The 22,894-nt window shown below is 33.0% G+C and overlaps 1 protein-coding gene across 2 annotated transcripts; it reads left to right on the top strand.

Annotated features, from left to right (window-relative positions):
* Window positions 1-762: 762 nt before the first annotated feature.
* On the top strand, window positions 763-11,282 carry wds (WD repeat-containing protein wds). Of its 2 annotated transcripts, none has more exons than XM_088260574.1 (7): window positions 763-1,109; window positions 1,257-1,353; window positions 2,021-2,166; window positions 6,574-6,718; window positions 8,084-8,186; window positions 8,871-9,102; window positions 10,406-11,282. In XM_088260574.1, the coding sequence occupies exons 1-7, from the start codon at window positions 975-977 to the stop codon at window positions 10,592-10,594; spliced, it is 1,047 nt and encodes a 348-aa protein (XP_088116700.1). In that variant the 5' UTR covers window positions 763-974; the 3' UTR covers window positions 10,595-11,282. The 2 variants fall into 2 exon arrangements, with proteins under 2 accessions (XP_088116700.1, XP_088116699.1); XM_088260573.1 differs by having other exon boundaries at window positions 763-1,115.
* The last annotated feature ends 11,612 nt before the right edge of the window (window positions 11,283-22,894 follow it).

The raw sequence follows: 22,894 nt of genomic DNA, 5'->3' as shown, positions 1-22,894 counted from the left end.
TCAGACAGTGCCTCCCAAATAAATATGATACAATAGGTCATAAGCCCTGTAAATACCCCGATTTATATATTTTTCCTAGTCAATTTTGTGGTCAAAAAAAAAAACTCCAGAGTAGAGAAAACCTAGATTTGCTAACAAGTATTTGGACGAACTCAAACTAAATAACGCAGCTTCTCCGCAGGAGTAAGCAGAGAGAATAGAACGCGATACCACCCTGTCTTGCAAACATGCTTTACTTATTCCACATTTATGCATCTTTTCATACATACCCGCCGATTATTTCGACTCCCAATCAAAATGTTATATTCGCATGTAAATATTTCCTATACTAGTTTTGTGATTCTTGATTTCCTAAAAATATTCAACATAAACTTTAATAGTGGTAATGCATTTCTGGCAATGTATTTCTCAACAACAGCCTTTCAAATACGTCTTTTTGATGATTTGTAACCATATTAGCAAAATAGAAAAAACAATACTAAAAATACCTAGATACTTCCAAGAATCGACATGAATTTAAAAAAATGATTAGTACTCGAACACATATAAGTACGCCAATTTAATCAAAAAATGAAAAATTCTATACACATTGATATTTGACAGATATTCATAAAAATATTTTTGAATGTCACATTCCAGCATTTCCTATAATACCCGGTTTTCAATGTAGGTAGGTACCTACAGCAATAAATATTTATACTGCATTTTGAGATACACAGGTGCGTTTATTACGGATTCGTATTAAGCATGCTTTTGATTTTTAAGTTGGCATATCTGATAAGCGAAGTTGTAACATGTGAGACGCTACGGAGTGCTTTTTTAATCCGTTTTTTCGTAATTGTGTTTAAAGTGCGCTATTTTTGACTTGTTTCTCGGAGAATTCGCAGTTTCTAAAATACAGTGGACGCTTTACTCACCGACCGCCGCATCATAGATGGTTAAACGCAGAACAGTGCATTATCGTGGCGTTTAACATGGTGCCTTTGGGACCCGCGCCCGGCCACCCGGGTCCCCACCAGAGCCATGGCGGGCCCGCCGCCAACCCCTCCGGCCCCAATTCCCTGTCGCAGACCCAAGGCCCCCCGTCCGCCAACAAAGCCACGGGACCGGTAAACGTAATTCTCATTTCCCCTTCATTTAATATTGCGCGGGATTGCATAGGCATGGGATACGTATTTACATAATATATCGTCATATTCCTTGTTTTTTGCTACCCTATGACTTCACTCGCCAATTTTACCGTTGTTTTATTTCAGAAATCGAACTACACATTAAAATTCACTTTGGCGGGACATACGAAAGCGGTTTCATCCGTTAAATTCAGCCCAAACGGAGAATGGCTAGCTAGTTCATGTGAGTACTTTTATATTTATTTTTAAAATCATTCACATTCACACAAAAAAACATCCATGGCTTACATCAAGTTCAGATCTAATGTTGAAAGTGCCCATATCAAATTTGAATTATATTTATCCATGAATTTTCTATCATTTTTTTTAAGTGTTTTTTTTAATCCCCTTTTTTAATACATTATTTATTTAAAATCTATAAATATCCATCTGTCAGTCCATGCTATATGCATATTTTGTAATTATTATATATTATAAAGGATCTCACTAGATCTTGTAAATACAAATAAACAATCCTCTGTACTGAATATTTGGAGCTTATGACCTTCAATTAAAGCACAAAACTGCCTACTCCCATTGCCAAACTACAAGAAAACAAAATAAACCCTAAATATATATTTTATTGTGAATTTTCAAAATCTGCGTGATAAACAAATTTTTCTTGATGTAGCTCATTTAGTACATAATACTGATACTTTTAGTGACTTTTAATACAGACACTTTTAGTGACTTTTAATATAGACACTTTTAGTAACTTTTAACACAGACACTTTTAGTCACTTAATATCGACACTTTTAGTGACTTAATGTCGACACTTTTAGTGACTTTTAATACAGACACTTTTAGTGACTTAATACCGACTCTTTAGTGACTTTTGTCTTGTTTTCAGCTGCGGATAAACTCATAAAAGTCTGGGGAGCGTACGATGGAAAGTTTGAGAAAACAATAGCCGGACACAAGATGGGCATAAGTGATGTAGCGTGGTCTTCCGATAGTAGACTTATTGTCAGCGCTAGTGATGACAAGACATTAAAGGTTCGGACCACTTACCCATTTATCACTTACAGTAAAACTCCAATCATCCCAACTACGACAATCCGAATCGCTTTCAGAATTTTAGAAAAAAAATAGGACGGAAACGTACAGCAACTCGCAAAATGATGATTCTGTCAAACAGCTTACTTAATGATTAAAGAAAACACTTGTTTTATACCACTTGAGTTTTATTAAAGACTACATGTTTCAGAAGTTAAACTTTCATTATTCAGATCTGTATAGTAACTAAAATATAATATATAATATTATACAGACCTGAATGATGGAAGTTTAACTTCTGAAACATGTAGTCTTTAATAAAACAAGTGTTTTCTTTAATCATTGTAACATGTCTTACCACAAAGTTAATGCCGAAACAATAAATAAAATAGCTTACTTAAATCGAGATATGCTGTTCATTTACAGCACTGCTCCGCAACCTTTTATCACCTACAGCACACCATAATTCTTCCGAGAATTCCGTGGCACACCAAAAGTTAAAATAGACCATTGAAAAATTATCGAGTTATAAAACCTGACTCTAACTAGTATGGGTCGATCATAATAATAATAAATAATAATAAAACACTTATCCGCACCCCAATGGTGCATAGGGCACTGTGTCTTATAAACGCAGTGTTATCATGATCGTTTTACTTATGAAGGAAAGGTGATCAGCCCTCCGCTTCAGGTACCAGTCCATGGTAATATTGAATAAATATTACAGTGAAAAAATCACTAATATTTTTTTTACCCTCCTTGGGAATCGAACCCGGGACCTCCAGAACGGTAGCCGAGCGTGCTGACCATTACACTACGGAGGCGGAGTATGGGTCAATCATAAGTAACCATAAACCCAATTCCAATCTGTTCAATGTTTTTTGGCATCTTGCGCTCTACCAAGAGTAAGCAAATAGAACGCTTATAAGCGTCTTACACTCTCTACCAGTTTGTAAGACACTTTTAACTATATAATTTATATTTGAAGCACTAACTTAGTGATTTTCCATTTTAACATTAAAATGTAACTTTGATTTAAAATCACTATTTTACTAATAACTTAATTATAATGTCTACCGGTTTCGAAGCTAACCGCTTCTTTATCAAGACTGATTAATACTGAAACACTATCTACTAAACAAAATTTAAAATATTTTGACAGTTATGCAAAGGAGCTTGAGTAGATCTCAAGTGGCTTTATTTTTTTGTTGGTTGGCAGTAACAGTATAACACTTTTAAGTGTTTCCCGCAAAGAATGTGTAAAAATAGACACTTTTTTCCGAAAAAATTCAATCATCCAATGGGGTCCGGTCCTAATTGTTTCGGATAATTGGAGTTCTACTGTACTTTCTGTAAACCAAGCCAACTTCTTTCTGCGCCCACTGCTCTACGCAGGTAAAAAATAGAATATTTCAAGTTCTGTGTACGCAGCAGTATGGCAGTGAGTTGTGGTGTACTTTTACACAGCGAAACGCAAGAGATGCTACAATAATGGATAAAAGGGCCCCTGTGAAGGCCCACACTGTACCGCAGTGGTATGTTTGCTTCAGCACACATACCGCACTGGGATGGGCTAATTAGCCATAGAGTGGCAGGCTTCCCGGGGAGGCTGATGAAGAGCTCCAACCTCACCATGAAGACCTTCGTAGTAGCGTTGGAGCTCAGTATTGCGATTATAAGCATTCTGATGCTCATAATCGCGAGATGATATATCAGCTCTCTGGAGCTGATATATCATCTCTCCAATATCAATTATTAATTAAATTATGTTTTACAAATATTTTTTATTTTGATGTATTTATTACTTGCCAGACTTATTTTATTTTGTCCGTTATCTTCACTCATTATTTTTTTGTTTTTTTTTTTAATCATTCAAATATAGTACCTACTTATAATCCTATGTTTGTGTAAACAAAATTTGGGCGATTAAGTATTGCACTTACCTCTTACTGTCCGCCTCCGTAGTGTAATGGTCAGCACGCTCGGCTACCATTCTGGAGGTCGCGGGTTCGATTCCCAGGGTCAAATAAATAAATAAGTGATTTTTTTCACTCTAATATTTATTCAATATAACCCTGGATTAGTACCTGAAGCGGAGGGCTTATCACCTTTCCTTCATGTGTTAATGATTAATATAACACTGCGTTTATATTATGCAGTGCCCTATGCACCATTGGGGTGCGAATAAGGGTTCTCTCTCTCTCTTACTTGAGCCAGAACAAAAAGTTATTATTATGCAAAGTGTATATATAAACATGTTATCCAACTAAATTTTACATTTGATTTCATCATCTTCTAAAGGTACAAAAATAAGTTGATTGCAGAACAGTGCATTACAGTTATAGGAAAATTTATGTTCTTCCGTGTTGCCGACAAAAGAAATTAGGTTTACCCGTTGTAGACTATGGATAATAATCGTATTTGATGCAAATATGTGATTTATATTCCATTTATGAACTTCTTTGGGCTTAATGATTTGAATTTCAAAATAAGTTCAATTTTTTTTCATAGATCTCACTCACTAAGTATGTACATTTTAGATCCCAAAAAATTCACTCATCAAGAGCTTCATTTTTAGATTCCTAGCCAATATTTAGTTATTTCTTTTCTAAATATTTAACTGTGGAAAGAATGTATTTATATAATAAAATACGCTGTTTGAAAATACGCTGTGCTGTGTAATATGCAAATTAAGATTTAGTTTTTACTGTCTCCTTAAAAAAATATTTTTATTTCTTATGTAGTTTTTGTCCCAAGGTTTTCAATGATTAGTTTGTCAATAATTTATATGGATGTGTAAAGACTATTTCTATTTATAATATTTTATATTTACAAACCTAATAAGTGTTTTTTGTAAATTTCTATCACAAATATACTGTTTTTTTTACCAATGTGTATCCATAATGAAAAAATATTTTCTGGTGTCTTCTAGTACTTTAATAAATTTGGAAACAATTTCTAAACATAAATGTTTCAACTTTATTACTTCGCATTAATTTTAACAGTCGTCACGAGGGATATAACGAATTTTACAAAAAAATAATACGTCGCTCACTCCTTTCAACGTCATATATAAAAAACTTGATTTTTCAGGAGATTGTTTTTAAAGTTTAAAAATATAATACAATGTATTAAAAATAAATATCAAGCCACATATTGAACTTTTTACTGTGCAACATATCTTTTTATGTAAAACCTGAATGTTTTTTCTCCATTTGAAAAATATTTAATATATTTCAAAAAAATACTTAAACAATACCTTTTCTTCAAAATGCAAAAACAACACTTTCTGCCCTGTAGCTGGTAAATATTAAGTTAAAAATATGCCACTTTTGCTGGGATATAGTACATTTTCTGGGTATTGGTACATATCTGGGAAAATTGTCAGTTTTTGATATATGACATTGTTGAAAGGAGTGAGCGACATGTGAATGTTGAACATGAGTAGAATGATCAATATTACATATTGTAGTCATCCAAATCAACCAATGACAAGTTGCGTACCTTATAAATGCCCGGACTTACATATTCGTTCTCAAAAGACTTCTTCATGTCTGTTGAGACTTTTGTAGAGTATTTTATTTTTAAAATAGTAAAAAATGGTTAGAAATAGCATTTTGTAAAATGCAATGTTGTGTAGAATTTATCAGTGATTACGTTTTTATATGGTTTAACAAATTAATAAATAAAATTGAAGATATTAAAATGCTAGAAAATAAATTGAATGACATATGGACGTGCCCTACGTAAAGTGCTCTAACTACATTTTTGTCAATTTTGAGATATTTGGTGTGTGTTTTCAACTGACCGTTATCTACATATGTAAACAAATATAAATAAAATAAATTACGCCTAGTTTTCAGGCGTATAAGACGCTATCTACATCTAATTTTCGAAATGAATTTAACTCCTAAAACGCTATCTACTTAATTTTGACAAAGAATAAAGTTTAAAACGATTTCATACATTATTTTATCGTGTTTTTAAATGTATAATACTAGTTTAGAATTAATTATTAAAAGTTAATTAATAAATAAAATTACGTTGAAAAAATCTTCTAAGCTCTCTCCTGTAAAGTAACAGATTTGCAGATAGAATACTTTACGTAGGGGCCGTCGATATATACATGTTAATCGAAGAAGAAAAACGCAAAATAAAAATAAAAACGCACTTAAAAAAATAATAATTAAAATAAATTGTATCACCCACAAACATGAATAATAAATAATAAGTGTAAGTACCTCCAAGTACCAGAGCTTATTCTTTTTATCGGAGAGAACAGCGTCATTAATTTTAAGATTGTAAAGTAGAAATGTCTAGAATATGAATTATATTATATTTAAAAAAAACTCTTATAACTGTATTAAATAAAAAAAATTAAAAATTATAAATATATTTTTTTTACAGGTTTGGGAATTGAGTTCAGGCAAATGTCTGAAAACACTGAAAGGACACAGTAATTATGTATTCTGCTGTAACTTCAACCCGCAAAGTAATCTCATAGTATCCGGGAGCTTCGATGAGAGCGTTCGGATATGGGATGTAAGAACAGGTACGTGCCCTTCACTACTATGTGTCCTTAACCCTTCCCTTACGGTGCTATAAAAATTCCGCGTGCACCGGTGATATGTATTTTATACACCATATGGAAATATCGTTTAAAAACGGGAAAAATGTGAATATTCCTAAATGTTGCTTCTATTGACTATATTTAAAGTTGAAATGCAACAATTTTGTAATATTAGCTAAGATAATTACCTGAAAATGAGAAAAAAAGACATTTTAAGTGGCCGTTATAATTGGCGTAGATACACGACTGTCGCACAAGACGATCTGCACACTACTGGACTGGCAGAGTAAACACGTTACGACATGCGACATGCACGTATACTTATAAAACACGCCACACGCGCACACACAGAAACGTTTGTGTATTGATGATTTTATTCCCGATTTCTTCACAAATTATTTATTTCCGTCGCTGCAAATGAATAACTTTATATCGTAATACTTTCGTGTAATACATAATTATATTACGGAGGAATTAAAAAATTCTGAGCCCGTATCTATTATATTTTATATTGATATTCTTATTTAAAGTAGAGTTGTAGTAAATACATATTTACAACATTTTGAGTGTGTCCAACTACTTGTTCACAAAATCTGGATTATCTCCAATTACAGGAGTTATTTTCATATTATTTTTTGACATCTCATCAAAGATGAAGAAGAATATGGAAATAAAAATAAAAATATATTCACGTGTGTAAAGTGGCCACTTAAACCAGCCGATGACGGTCGTCAACCCCGTAAATGCCCAGACTTCCATATTCTTCTTCATCTTTTTGATGAGATGTCAAAAAATAATATGTAAATACATATCACCGGAAGGGGAAGGCTAAAATGATAAAAACACGGCGTGTATAATTTTTTGTTGATTTATACCTAATTTAACATGTTGAACCCCATGTCTAACTTTATAAGGTTTATAGGCTCCCAAGTAAGAGCGTCATGTTAAAAGTTACAACAATTTTGTGTAATTCTTTGGTAAAATTCTTTTTCTGCTTGGTGTAGGCCTTGTGGCCTGTTTTTAAGAGGGATTAGCCTCCTGCGATCTCGATTCCCAGCTGTCAATCCATCTCTTTGGTGGTATGCCCGGTTGTCGTCTACCTTGGGGTCGGCCGTACAGTGCAATATGTGGAGTCTGGATGGTTCCATTATCCTCGCATGTGCATACCATTGTCTCCTTCGTTGCCTTCCTCACCTAACGACATCTTGGATCTCGCATATTTCCCTTATCCTGGTGTTCCTTATTCTGTCTCGCAGACTCTTGCCAGATATGCTTCTTGCGGCTATAGTATACATTTAGTTTAATACATTTTTATACCTTAAAACATGATTTGTGAATATTTTGTAGGAAAATGTCTGAAGACGTTACCGGCCCACTCTGATCCAGTCTCTGCTGTACACTTCAACAGAGACGGCTCCCTTATTGTGTCCTCAAGTTACGATGGATTATGGTAAGTAATGATATATTTCGCATTCAAAATATTCAATATTAATAATTCTTGGCCCTCCAATGATTTTTTTTTCATATGAAACTTTTAATGATGTAAAGAAGTTTTGTAATTAGAAATAGAATATATAATAATTGATAATTAGATCTAAAATTAGAACAAAGAAAAACATTATGTGATGTATCAGAGAACATGAATTATGTTTAATGTTAGGGACTGATCGGAGCCATTTCGTCGTAACGTAAAACGTTACGATGCAAGCAATCGTATAGTCAGTACAACGAGTTGAGCTGCTCGCCGCCCATTCCGAATGCTCCATCCGAAGTCGGATGGAATTTTAGGTCAGTACCAGGGTTGCCAATCCGTGGGAAATTTCCCAAACTGCGAGGTATCTTTTTTTTCTTCATCTGGAGTAAGCTGTAATTTATTAAAATCACAGAACCAAGATTCACAACTTCATCGTCCGACATTTGAACTACGAATGCAAAGATTCATACAGATTTTGGATTATTGATTCTATACAAATTTAATACAGATTTCAAGAACACAAGGCCACAAGCGAGCAGTTGTGTTCTAAACGAGCACTGATCGCGGTCGTCATCAATGCCGTAACGTAACATGCTCGTCGCGAGCGATGTTACAACGTTACGTTACGACGAAATGCTCTTATTCTTCTTCTTCTTGCAGTCGCATCTGGGACACGGCGTCAGGGCAGTGCCTGAAGACGCTCATCGACGACGACAACCCGCCCGTCTCCTTCGTGAAGTTCAGCCCCAACGGCAAGTACATCCTGGCCGCCACGCTCGACAACACGCTCAAGCTCTGGGACTACAGCCGGGGCAAGTGCCTCAAGACCTACACGGGCCATAAGAACGAGAAGTACTGCATCTTCGCCAACTTCAGCGTCACCGGCGGGAAGGTACCCTTTCATCTCTTTACCACCAAAACTGCGACCTTTCACCCTTCTTTTGTGAGGTCAAGGGATCTTGCACCCCTTATGTCACTGCGACCATATTAGGTCTTTTGTGACCTCCCTCTGTATCACAGCTCACTCTCAAAACCTACATATGTCATGTAACTCACGACCTGACTTGGTGGTAGGAGCTTCACCTTCTCGGAGTCCAGTAGTGGTCCTCCAAGGATGTGACTTCGTTTGCGAGAAAGTTCGTCACAATTATAGAGAATGTGGATTGGTGTTTCGTTATCATTTAACCTTTAACCCTTTTCCTGTCCCCAAAAAATAATTCAGATAGATGGATACATTCCGATGGACAAAAATCCATTTGTCCTCTGCTCCACAGATAAGATGACACTACAGTAAAATTGGTTTGAACCAAGTCACAATGTAGCAAAATGAGTTGGGTCCATATTCGGAGTCCATGAGTGATGGTTTCTGAAGGTTAAATTATAATATTTAGTTTGATTAATGATTAAGTTGACGCAGTATCAATCCAATGTAGTGTTTTATTCATCATTGAGTGCAGATAACAATCAAAAGTGTTGAAGTACAGACAACTGAAATGTGAGACAGTCTAACAGTCTGACAGACAACTGAAATGTGAGATATCTGATGAGCAGTGAGGGTAACCACAGTTGAGATGAAAGAATGACCTGGACCAGCATGCTGGTGCAATCTGGATACAGACTGCTCGGGACAGATCGGTGTGGAAACATACGGAGGAGGCCTTCGTCCAAGAGTGGACAGAAATGGCCTAAAGAAAAATATATCATAGTCGTACAGGAGAAAGTGACCAACTAACAAAACGTAAAATGTTCAGGGGGGCCATTTAAGTCACTTTTGCTTGGCAAGAAAATAAACATCAATGCAGTTAGTCATTTTTAACAAGTCAATATATTATACTTGAAAGTGGTCAGGTTAGGAGTCGTAACAATCGGCGGGTATGTATGAGGAGATGCATGAACGTGGAAGAGGCGAAGAATGTTTGCAAAGACAGAGTGGTGTGGCGTTCTATTCTCTCAGCCTACCCCTGCGGGGAAGCGGCGTGATGGTTAGTTGGTTTTTTTAGTTTATATATTATACTTCCAAGTTCAAAATCCTTTGGGATTTTTTCAGGGCAAAATTAAGCTAGTAAGATATCAAATAGTCAATGATCACATTTTTGTAAAAAAATGTACTCGGTCACTTTCTCCTGTATGACTATCTATGATATCTGAGAAAATAAATTGTTCTAATAATTAAATATTTTCTTTTTCCCTTCCAGTGGATAGTGTCCGGCTCGGAAGACAACCTGGTGTACATCTGGAACCTGCAGTCCAAGGAGGTGGTGCAGAAGCTGGCCGGGCACACGGACACGGTGCTGTGCACGGCCTGCCACCCCACCGAGAACATCATCGCGTCCGCGGCGCTCGAGAACGACAAGACCATCAAGCTGTGGAAGAGCGACACGTAGAGGGCGCCACATTCACCTGTAAATACAGACTATTTTTTAATCTCAATATTTTTATATAATTCGGCCGGCCGAGCATGGCGTTGCTCATCACGGTAGAACCTCCATTCTCTCCATAATGACGGCGGTTGGTGTGAGCCACCGCCATCCCTTATCACCACTTATTTTCCATTTACAAACTTGTGCGTAGTAATGTTTCCACATGGGTAAAATGGCCAAAAAAAATTGTTTATAGATTTGGCGTTAAATTTGTAGAACTCCATTTTATTTTATTTATCAAATGTTAAATCAAACACTGTTTTTTTGAGTCTACTAAGTTGTATTTTATTTTTTTTAAAACACATAAAAATCTATTTTCTCTGACAATTGTTTCGCCTAGTCATGGTATTTTCAAAGGAATGTCATGTCGAAAATTTGGTTACACTTATATCATTTAAAATCATTATTTTTTGCCATCAATTAACCTGTCCGGGAGTGTGTTTCTGCAGACAAAACTATCAGGGGAGTGAGTTTTTTTCTATTTTTTTTTTACTTTTTAATTTTTTTTATCATAGTCAATGAATGCTATAAGCAACATATTTTCGTAAATAAAAAAAATATTTTCACCAGAAAACATGTTTTTTATCAAAATTATAAAAGTATTATTTTTTGGGTTTTCTCTGATGTCACGAAAACTTTATTTTAAGTAAAATGTCATAGTTAAAATAGAAAAATAGTCTGAAGCGTAGTTTTACTGTTTGAATACAACCACAGATGGCAGTAAAAGTGCCATTTTATAAATAAATGTCACCGGGCTTTAGTTATAAGCTAGGACGTTCATGTACGCCCATACTCCTTAGAGGAAAGTTTTGTATGACGATCATGTATGGCCACACTCCCGGACAGGTCAAGAGTTTATTGCTGATTACTATATGGTGATTGCTTTAATTGCCTCTGTGAAGAATCAGTTGGTCAAAATAAGGGTGACAACAATTTACATTTATGTCGAACTTCGAGGGTGCTTAATAATTAATCAATAATTATTTTTACAATTTAACTAAAGCGATGAATAAGTACCTTTTTTTTAAAATTTGCCGTATGTGATCATCCCTACCTTACTGGAGTAAATAACCTTAATGATAATGTTAGATATGCATAATAAAACGTATACAAAACTTTATATGCTTGTTTTCTTATCATTTTTTTTTAATCTTGTCAAATCTAATAAATGGAGGTTGAACCGTTGTGTGTAATGATGTCGTGCTATCGGTGCTAGAAGAGGTATGAACGCATGGTTAAGTTGTGTACAAATTAGACATTTCTCTACCGGGATATTAAGAGTCTTTTCCTGGTCTTAAATTGTACGTCGGTGTATTGAGCAGCAGGGTGATCCGTGGTTGTTAAGTCTTAAAATAAGCTCATTTCCTTAACCGCCTAGGCAGTTATGATATGATATAGAAGGCATAGCCTTGGTCGCGCTAAGAGTGAAAGTTATACTTTGTGAATGCAAATATACACGCTTTTACAACGATCTCTTTTTCTCAATAGCAGAACTACATCTCAGTAGTATCAAATGTCTAAAATTAAAAGTTGTGCTTGAAATAACATATCGCTCATTTAATGCAACAATGGCGTGATTACGCCTTTAAAAATATTATTGAGACGTTGTAGCAACAGAAATGGCGCCATTTTACTCGATTCTACAATGACTCGCGCCATCTCGCAGCAATTCACCACAAAATCAATTCTGTCCATGTTTCTCCCATTGTAAATAGTCTTTCCGCACATTTTGACATATTTTACTTGTTTTAAAAAAAAAGTGTAATTACGTCATTGTTGCACCAAATGAGCGATATGTGTAAATTACAATGCGTATTGTTTATTAATGACAAAATTTATCATGCTGATGCATGGCAACGAGAGTCAAGGAAACACACTTATTTTTTTACTTAACTACTGTATACGCTAGATTGCGGTCCAGCATTGATTAGGTTATTGATATGTCTATGGGTATCCAAGTACACAATGTTTAAATGCCTCAAAATCATTTTCCGTTTTAAAATTTGTTCATTTGGAGAATTAATTGTGTTTATAGACTGGTCAGCTATTAGCCGGAAGTATTTTTAATAATAATATTGTCCGCCTCCGTAGTGTAATGGTCAGCACGCTCGGCTACCGTTCTGGAGGTCCTGGGTTCGATTCCCAAGGGGGGTAAAATAAATATAAGTGACTTTTTCACTGTAATATTATTCAATATTACCATGGACTGGTACCTGAAGCGGAGGGCTGATCGCCTTTCCTTCATGTGTAAACGATTGAGATAACACTGCGTTAATATGACACAGTGCCCTATGCACCATTGGGGTGCGGATAAGGGTTTTATTTTTATTATTATTATTTTCAATAATGGCAGTTTTGCTGATGGCAACCTTTTTGAGATACTTAAATGGGCAAAATTCATGTACCTCACGCCTGCATAATTATACATTAGTTTCACAACTCAAATGTCAGTTTGTTTCTGCTCCATAGAACACTCGACCAGACATAAGAATCTTGGTTCGAATCCTGAAGCAGGATGTTGATTTTTCCTGTGAATTTGTTGACCATCTCTCAGTTTATCATACAGAAATACGGTTGATATTTCATTTCAATAATTCTTTACCAAAATTTACTTAAATTTAATCTGATCTTGTGATGTCTTAAGTTTCTATTCCCCTCATTGGCTCGTAAGATCAGCGGGTACTCATATTTATGAATGGTTCTCGTGATTTGTTGAGTGAATAACCATAATTTATCAGATGAGATTGTGTACTTGCCTCATCTAATATGTATTTTTTCCAAATTGAAAATTAAGTATTAGATGAGGCAAATACACAATGCTAAAATACCCGAACATATATTTACCAAGTACAGATATTTTTCAGAAAAAATTTTCTATGAAAATATTTTAAATTAATGCACTTTAAAAAGCAACCTTAAAGGGTAACTAAAGGCTGTTTTTTTTTTAAACCTGAAGCGTATCCGCTATGGATTGGTTATTTCATGGTACCTTTTGTTTTGTTCATTGGTTTTAACGGTACAATTATTAAAATTCAGGATTTTTATTGAACAAATCGTTAAGAGCACCCATCGTTTTTATTAGCTACTGTAGGAAATTTTATTTGTCAGTTGGGGATATTTAAACACTGCTGTACTTGGAATCCTCACAGCCCCCACTCGGTAGTATTTTCATTCATAGAATAATGCAATGTGTAAACCAAATTTGATTGTATACTTTTTTTTTATAATTTTCTTGTCTGAGTGAGGATCGTATGATTTTGGAGTTTTAAGTCAATTTAATTTTAAAGTTAGTGAATATTGTTGCAATTTTATTTTCGGGAGTTATGCTTATAAAGCTCAAATTTTGAGAACTAAATAAAAAACACTTATTTTCTAATCGAGTTTCTCAAACCGACATATAGACAATTAGTGGGCAAAGTTTATTTTTTTTAGAATATTGTATGGTAGTATTTGAAAAAAAAATGTCAGTTAAATATTTGATTTCTTTCAAAAGCTGCGCTGCAAATTAATTTCATTATTATATTGTACGGTGATTTTAATTTTAAAAAAGTCAAGACCGTGCGTAGCAAAAGTAAAATTTAGTAACATTTTAAAAAATATATAAAATAAAAGTAATTGAGTGGTTTTTATGATGCATTATGCAAAATAGTGATAAATTCCATCAAGAAAGATTAGTTTGTATATTTTTAATATGCATTTTTCCAGTAATAAGTATTCAGTAGAGAATTTTATACCATCATCTCAGATGTACGCTGATGGATTTAGAGTATGTTTCTTGATTTCCCCTTTTACGGCCCATACTTGTAATGTTTTACAGCATTTTAAATCAAATTCTTTTTCCGTCTATATGAATAAGATTTAAGCCTACTTTAATACAGAATCGGCGGCCTTCCTGTATTCCTGAATTTTTGTTGAAACATAATGACAGATTATGTAAATCAAACGATTGAATTTGTGTTAAATAGTGTTAGAAACTTGTATTTTAAGGTTCCAGATGGTCTAGCTAGTTGAAATGTTTACTTAATTTTATTAACGCATTTAAACAGGACCCATTTCACGAATAAGCCAATTACTGGATCAGCCATAGATAAATCTAGTTATGTACGAGACTAAACATAAGTAACTTGAATCCTTCCCTGTTTTATCTGACATAAATCGGTATCTCATTTTTTTACAAAACATACCAGTTTTAAAATAAAAGACAATATGTATTTAGGTACATATATGATATAAAAATGCCTTTTGAAATAAATAATATTGCAAAAGTAACAAATACAGTGGAGCACCTCTCATAACGAGAAAAAAAATGTGAAAAATTTGCTACCTTAACTCTATCCACGCGGCTCGCATAACCGTTTGTGTTTTTACAAAACATTCCCCACACGCGGCTGACATAACCGTTTGTGTTTTCACTTAGGTCCAAGTTTCGAACCTCAGTTCAACTTGGAGGGATTTTTTCATGGTGTGGAACTTTGGATAAAATAATACGTCAATCCTTGGCCTTATGACATCTGTTGAAATATCTGACTAATAATTTGTAACATCGCAAGGATAAATAAAATAACAGATCCCTGATTTTTCTTGCGGTCGGTAATTAGTCCGCGCCATAATCATGCCCCATATCTGTCTCACTCTCGACGCTACGCATCGCCAGTGGGTAAGAGTGACACACGATGCGTGCTTTGATTTATTTATGTTACGATCTTATTTGTTTGTATTACGATATATTTCAAGAATAATGTGACACGAGTGTATTATAGAGTACCAAAAAGGCACATTGAATCCCATTGAACGTTTTTGTTTAGGAAAATAAATCGTTTCTTAACTAAATACATGATAAAAGTAATCATTTTAAAAACGGTTAAATACCGCCGCGTACGGGCGTCTCTCAGGAACAAAGTTGACGCAGTTAAAAGGTTAACGAGCGACATTTCGCATAACGAGTAGGTACAGAGAAAGGGCAAATTCCTGTTTCATGACATTCACTTGTGAGCTGGGACTTCCGCACCAGTCAAAACCAAAAAAAAATCATTTAACGAGTAAGATTCTGGAATGAATTACGCTCGTTATGAGAGGTTCCGCTGTTTAAATAAATCAATTAATAGCTGATATGGGTCCCAAATATGTTTTGAATAGTTTTCGTATGTTTTAAGTTTTGTTTTTTGTGTAGAAATGGACAATAACTTAGATTCTATATCATTTTAATGTTATCATGTCGTATTAAATCATCAATGGCGCAATGTCTTTGAGTTAATTTACACTAGTAAATAACAATCTTTAGTCTATAAAATAAAATATTATGTATGTTCAAATAAATAACTGTTAAACAATGGAAAATACATGTCTTTATTCATTTTTAATTAGTGTTTTTCTTTTTCAACGGTATTCAATCAAGCTTTACTAAGTTGTACATAGGTGATCACGATTAACTTTAAAATTCGTTGCAAAAAGGTGAGATTGTCCCTTGATGTATTATTTTCAAAATCCTAGAATTCTATAAATAATTATTGTGGTATTTTGACCACTTATAAATTGTGAAAAAACTATCTTCATACTTAAATTATATTTTCAAAAGTGTGTCACATTGACACAAAAGTGCAAATAAATTTCTTTTCTAATTTTTATGTAGTGTTTAAAAAATATGTAAAAAAAATATTTTTAAATATTTTTTTATGTAAATGTTGTGACTCGGGTTTTTTATGAATGTATAAATAATGCAGTAATCCATACCCGAATGTAATCCATATACAAATAAGAATTTATTTAAAAACTAAAAATTTAATTCCCGGATATTCTATTCGTATAACTTCTTCATAATATTGGTAATTTTTATCTTAAAAATAAAATAAAAATATGTTCTTGAATATTAAGTCTAAAAATATTGTTGGAATAATTTTAAAACAGAACTATCACCTTATCTTTCCTCCATCCGTAGTTACCCTTAGTATGGAAATAGACAGACTGCTTGAAGCAGTCTGTGTTGACCGCTTCAAGCTACTGCAGTGGACAATCTGCTCAAAACGCTGTGTGCGGAATGAGATTTTTACTACTGAATCTGCAGAATGCCCTACTCTGGCAGCTTGAATCAGAAGATCTCGACTGCTCCAAAATGCTAATCTTTTTCTACACTTAAAAATAATTACGTTAACTAGTTTTTTTATCATCAGTAATATTGCAATAAGAGCTAACTTCAAACTGCTTATTTTATACAGTTAAATAATAATTGTGAATATCTTTTTTCTTTCATTTTAACACACTTTGGATGGGAAAGGTATTTTTACCCATTTGTTCGATTGACGTTTAAGGACAGAAAGGGTATTTTTACCTTCTGCGCTGGTCTGATTTCAATGTCAGAAAATATGGAATTATTTAATGGTTTCATAAGATTAAATAATTCCTTCTAAATAAACACAACTATCATATCCTGTCGCAAGCGGTCCGCAGGTGTAAAAAATACCCATCTGAAATGTGTTAAAGATAAATGTGAAAAAGATATTGCATTAAAGATGTTCAAAGTCCATAATCCAAATTAACTTCATTGATAAAATAATATTAGATAAAAAATTATCTTATCTTAAAATCACAGATATGTATTTACATTTCGTTCCTTTAGAATGACAAGGTTCTTCCAAACAAAATTTGGTTAAATAGATAATTGATGTGAGATGTTTCTATTTATAATAAACATGTATTTATTCCTGGAAAATTAGTCACATACTTTTAAAAATGTTAATGTGCCAATATTTCATCTGAAATATTAAAATATTAAGTACTGTAAAGAATACACATGGATATAATAAAAATTCATGTTTTACAATTAAATATAAAATTGTATCATTATCTCATAAAGTTGCTTTAAAAAAAAAATTGTAAATTATTCATATTTTGAGAAATCAATCAAATTAAAACTTGATGTAACAAATTTAAAACACCTGATCCTTTGCTTTCTGGGGGCACAATTTGCTTGCCCCGCAATATCTCCAACAAACTGCTGTTATTGGCTATATTTCAACCACTTTTAAATCATTTAGTTATTTCCTATCAAGAAATGGGGTAAAGTCAATCTTTTGAGCATGACTCGGTCCAGTTTGAAGTAGTGAGAATACTCATGTGAGCTACAAACGGGTGAATATCTTGACATATGCATATGGCGGACAATCTGTTTTGTCTCTTTCTTTTGGTATTGTCTATAGTTTTGCGACTATTTCTTCAATGGTAGAAATCAGTCTGTCTGTGTTATATATCACAGTGCTCCGTAACCTTTTCTCACTTACGACACATCAAAATTCTTCCTAGAATTCCGCGGCACACCAAAAGCTAAAATATTTAAGTCAAATATATAGACCATTGAAAAATTATTTAGTTATAATGATTATTCCATACTTCATTTTAATAAATAGACAATATTATGAAAAATAATTTGTCATTGTGTATTAAATATGTAATGAAAAATTGTAAAATGTCAAATACATTGAAATTGACCGGGGTAACCCTGTATCCAGCTCACTACCCACGGGTGCAGAGCACTGATATATCAAACCGTTGCTTGCTTTTGAAATTTTACAAACAATCGTAGCGGCTAGTGTGAAGCAACTTTTGTGTAATGTTGGCAATTCTCTTGTATCCATGGTCCGCAAATTCTTGAAATAACACGGGGTGATCTGCCAAATGCATTCGCAAAGGCATTTACGCGTATGTACCGGATTCTCATCTCAAGATTCCCGTGAGATTATTGGTTTAAACTTCTCGTAAGTATAAATTATACTATTACTTATTTCTTGTAATATAATATCAGTGGGTATTTTTTCCTAATATTTATTGAATTAAAACGCATGGCCCGTAGTATATTTCCTTGACAGGAAATTCAGTAAAAATTTACTAATTCTCGCGTAAACACGGTCCCGTCTTATGGGAGCATTCTGAAAAAATCTTTGAGTTTTCTTACTTTTGGACATGGCCTGAGGCTGTGTTTCAGTGAAGAGTAGCTTAAAATACGCATTTGTCTAAAATGTTACGTTGTGAAATATGTATTTTTCTAAAAGTTATGCCAAATTCAAATACGTGTGTTATAAAAACATTACATAGTTGAGATAATTATCAAGTGTTCAGAATCATGCGTTTTTAATTATTTATTAATATAAACATCACAGACAAGTGGCAAATAAACCACAAAATGTAGTTTTTAGAAGGATTTAAACATATTTTTGTCTGTTACGAATCTAAATATTGGCCGCACGTCCAAGGGAAATCAATAAATAATAACCTTTTTTTGTTTGAACAAAAATATTAAAAACTTTAATTTCTCAATCTGTGAGTTACGATAAGCGATTGATATGTCAGATTAAAGTAATTGTATAAAATATTTGAGTAAGACAGGTTTTTTAGTTTACATCTAATATACTAAAATCATCAAAGTAAATATGCATCCTAATGGAAATAAATAAGTATATTTTTACTCATTTGGAATATATCAAACTTATTTTATAAGGATCAAATTATGCTGTATTCAAGTTAGTGTATCTGAAAATTTCTGAAATACATTTTAAAACTGAGAAATAAAATATCTTCCATTTCGATCATAATATATAAAACAATTTTCAAAATATGTGATGTAATTTCATCTATAATGCATGTATTTGTATTTTTTTTTTAAATTATCCTAAAGTATATATAGGTGGTTATAGTCATCATTAGTAAACTGGATTGTCCCTTTTTTTACAAAGTTTTGGATATCACGCATACCATAAAAAAATCTTGCCAAACATTAATATTTTATTTTCCTCAATTAAAAAAAAGAATACAATAGCTACATCTATTTTTATAAACAAAAAAATTATACATTCGCCATAAATTATTTACATTTTTATGCAAAATCAAAGCTTATTGCTTTTAATTTTTGTTATATTAATGAAAAAATTTATTATGAAGCGGAATTTCTTTTCATCATCTCCTTGCGATGTTACTTTAATGCCTTTTTGGATAAATCTCATATTTGCTATTGAATTCAAAATTACAATATAATGATATGTGTATGGCTAAACATTTTGTTTGATACTAGGATTTATCATGAAAATTCGAGTTCTGAAAAAAAAAAATATATATATATGTATATACAGTATTAACATTGACATAAGTACCGCATTATTGGAGCGAACGTTATAGGGAGTTAATGTTTTAAAATTGTATTATAATTTAATTACAACTTATTTTAGTCATTTCTGCTAATTAAAAAGTAAAAATACAACATAAAACAACCCCCTATTAGGTTCCCTCCGATAACGCGGTGGTACCTATCTCAACATTATAGAGGGAGGTTTACTGTAATTGAATTGATTATTAACACCTTTGAAAAGTTGATATCATTTGGGACTACAGAGTGTCAACTCAACATTATAGTGTAAAATATGCTATTTTACAATAATTGAATGAAGTTTTGTCAACATGGTTTTATAACAAAGATCTCGTGCTTCAAATGAAAATCTATAGGGCTCTCGAGAACGAAAAGTTTTGAGTTGTGACACTACATAGTCGCAAACAATTGATATAATATCCTTAGCAATGCAACTTTCACCTTGCAAAGACACTGTATCATCCCTGTTCTAGCAAAAGTCATCAACTGAGAACCACTGTGGTGTGCTTTCTCTGCTTATGGGAACGAATCCAAATACTAAGTGAAATGTAAAATACTGCAAGTGAAATGAAATATGTCATTTGTTTTGTCAGCTGAGAAATTCTACCACAGTGACTTTTTTGATTGGGAACGATATTATATAGGAATTATTGTTATTTATCTTGTGAATGGTTGGTTCTTGAAAGGATTTGTTTACTTTGATCGCAAATTTAAATTAAGTTGCTGCATTAAAATATTAAACTTGTATTATTTCAAATGATAATGAAAAGTATAGAAACAAATGGGTTTGTCCATCGCTTCATTTGGCAAAAATATCACAAAACACTAAACTTTATGGTGGAATCTTAAAAAATATTTATATATTCTTAAATATTTGAGGTAACAACAAACACGACAATCACAATAAAATCCATAAACTGAAAATCAAATATAGATTTTTTTTAGATTGAATTCTCCAATCGCAAAAGCTTCATTCACTATCCAATACTTACCATTGATGATTGATATTTGTAATATATAAAGGCAATATTTTTACACATTGAAAAACATATTGTGAATAACGATGACATTATCAAATACATACATTAAAAAAAAAGTCGTGTTTACAAATCAGTATTTCAAACTTTCAAGACATTTCTTTGTTTCTATACCCATGAAACGATAATCCTTACGTTTTTTCTTAACTTGTAAATAATAAATTTATTTTAGTGTTTTTGTGCTTGTTTTACTATTAAAATTGTTTCCTCGTTTCCTGAAGACTATTGAATGCAATTTTTCCACTTTAGGCTAAGTATTAGTTGAGTGGATATCTTAGAAATGTTCTAGAAACATCTCAAGCGCACGAAGGTGAAATTTATACATGTGTAATTAAATAGTAAGAGACAATAGTGTGTTTACTTATTTTTGTATTTTATCCTTCATGATAAAATTGAAATAAAACTAAATAATGACAATTTTATTGATCTTTTATTCCAACCTTCCCTCCTAAAGCATCTTTTTCTTCCTGTGCTGTATCAGGTCCCCCCGACGTTGGCAATCACTCTGGCGAAGGCTTCTCTGTCTTGCGCGACCCGGAACGGCTTTAAAATAAATCTATCTGTACTTACCATACACATGATTTTACACTGTAATATATTAGCGAGTGTTTTTACCTAAAATTTTCACTCATGAATTACATGAAATTATAGTAACTTTAAACATAAAGAGTAAATCCACTCACGAGTAGGCATAGGCTATGAAACGTTGAAGCCTGAGTAAGGTTATGATAAGCGGTGTTGCATAAGCCGTTGCTAGATTTCACAGTCACTTGGATGTTAGGTAAATAAAAAAAAAAACACTTATATTTATTTAATATAACCCTGGACTGGTCACTGAAGAGCAGGAGTGATCGCCTTGCCTTCAGGTAAGTAACGATCAAGATAATACTGTGTCAATATGATGCAGTGCCCTATGCACCATTGGGTGCGGATAAGGGTTAGAAGAAGTACTTACCATATTTTAAAAAAATTGAGGATTTTTAAAAGATAATTAAATAAAAGACATTGATTTTAATTACAAATATATTTTGTTGTAAAAAAAACATTTAAATTTTATTACAATGTGTTTGTCATGGACTTACTGGGATATCAGTGTTGTACCATACGGAAACAGGCACTTTCATACATTATGTCGGCTTATTAATGAGGCATTACTTAACATACATTATATCCCATCAAAACTCAACAAAAAGTACCTAGATGGGTCAATTAGTTCGACATATTAAATTGGATGGTATTTTTTAACATATAATTAATTAGAGGTGAAGGATGCAATCTTATTATTAGAGTTGAAATATTATTTCATCATGTGCAGTTATCAAAAAGATTTTCCTATGTAAGTACATATTATAATATACATAATCAAATACAGAAATACTCTAAAATCGCACTGACAGTGGAAATGCTAAAAAGTAAATGTTTAATTTAAAAACTAAATTGGTCTACATTTGTAATGTAGTCGTTACACGTTTGATTACCGAGCATAAGGCCGGGTATGGAGAACCAGTATTTTTTTCTCACATATATCTGTCTGTAAATATATTTATATATATTTATTTAATATAACATCAGACTTGGTGTATGAAGCGCAAGATTCACCTAGCCATCATGTCATTAACACACTATCTACAGGAAGAGCAACTTTACCGTTTCACTCGACTGGTGGTGTTCGGCGGGAAGGGTAATTTTACCTTTTCACTCGACGTATCGTAAATTGCGTGTAAGTTATTATTACGCATGACTTTTGCGGCATCTTTTGATCTCATATCGATGTATACAGTATGGTTAAATGTTATCACTTCTTTTCAGAGATGTTTATCTATTATGAGCGATAGTGTGTTAACAATCAAGTTAGTACTACACGGACCTGATGCAGTGTCTTATGCACTGCTGGGTGTGGATAAGGGTCATAAAAGAAATGAAAAACAAATAAACTAATGAGCGAAATGTATAACTAGTTATGTATCTAAAAAATACTTGATTCTCTCATAGTATTTCCATTACTGTCGATCAATTAACACATGTAAAATATAAATAAGCCAAACTGCATTAAACATGCTATTTTTATTTAGATTATTTTTTTATAAACTTCTTTGT

This window comes from Brachycentrus maculatus, unplaced genomic scaffold (assembly GCF_059751285.1).
Source record: "Brachycentrus maculatus isolate JH-2025_06_01 unplaced genomic scaffold, ASM5975128v1 h1tg000139l, whole genome shotgun sequence".
NCBI classification, from domain to species: Eukaryota; Metazoa; Arthropoda; class Insecta; order Trichoptera; family Brachycentridae; genus Brachycentrus; species Brachycentrus maculatus.
Note: the sequence above shows the minus strand (reverse complement) of the source record. Positions and strands in the feature narration are given on the sequence as shown.

Coding starts and splice junctions, on each gene's coding strand:
- wds (XM_088260573.1), top strand. CDS start 975: ATGGTGCCTTTGGGACCCGCGCCCGGCCACCCGGGTCCCCACCAGAGC. Junction 1,354..2,020: donor AGAATGGCTAGCTAGTTCAT/GTGAGTACTTTT, acceptor TCTTGTTTTCAG/CTGCGGATAAACTCATAAAA. Junction 8,187..8,870: donor TCAAGTTACGATGGATTATG/GTAAGTAATGAT, acceptor TTCTTCTTGCAG/TCGCATCTGGGACACGGCGT.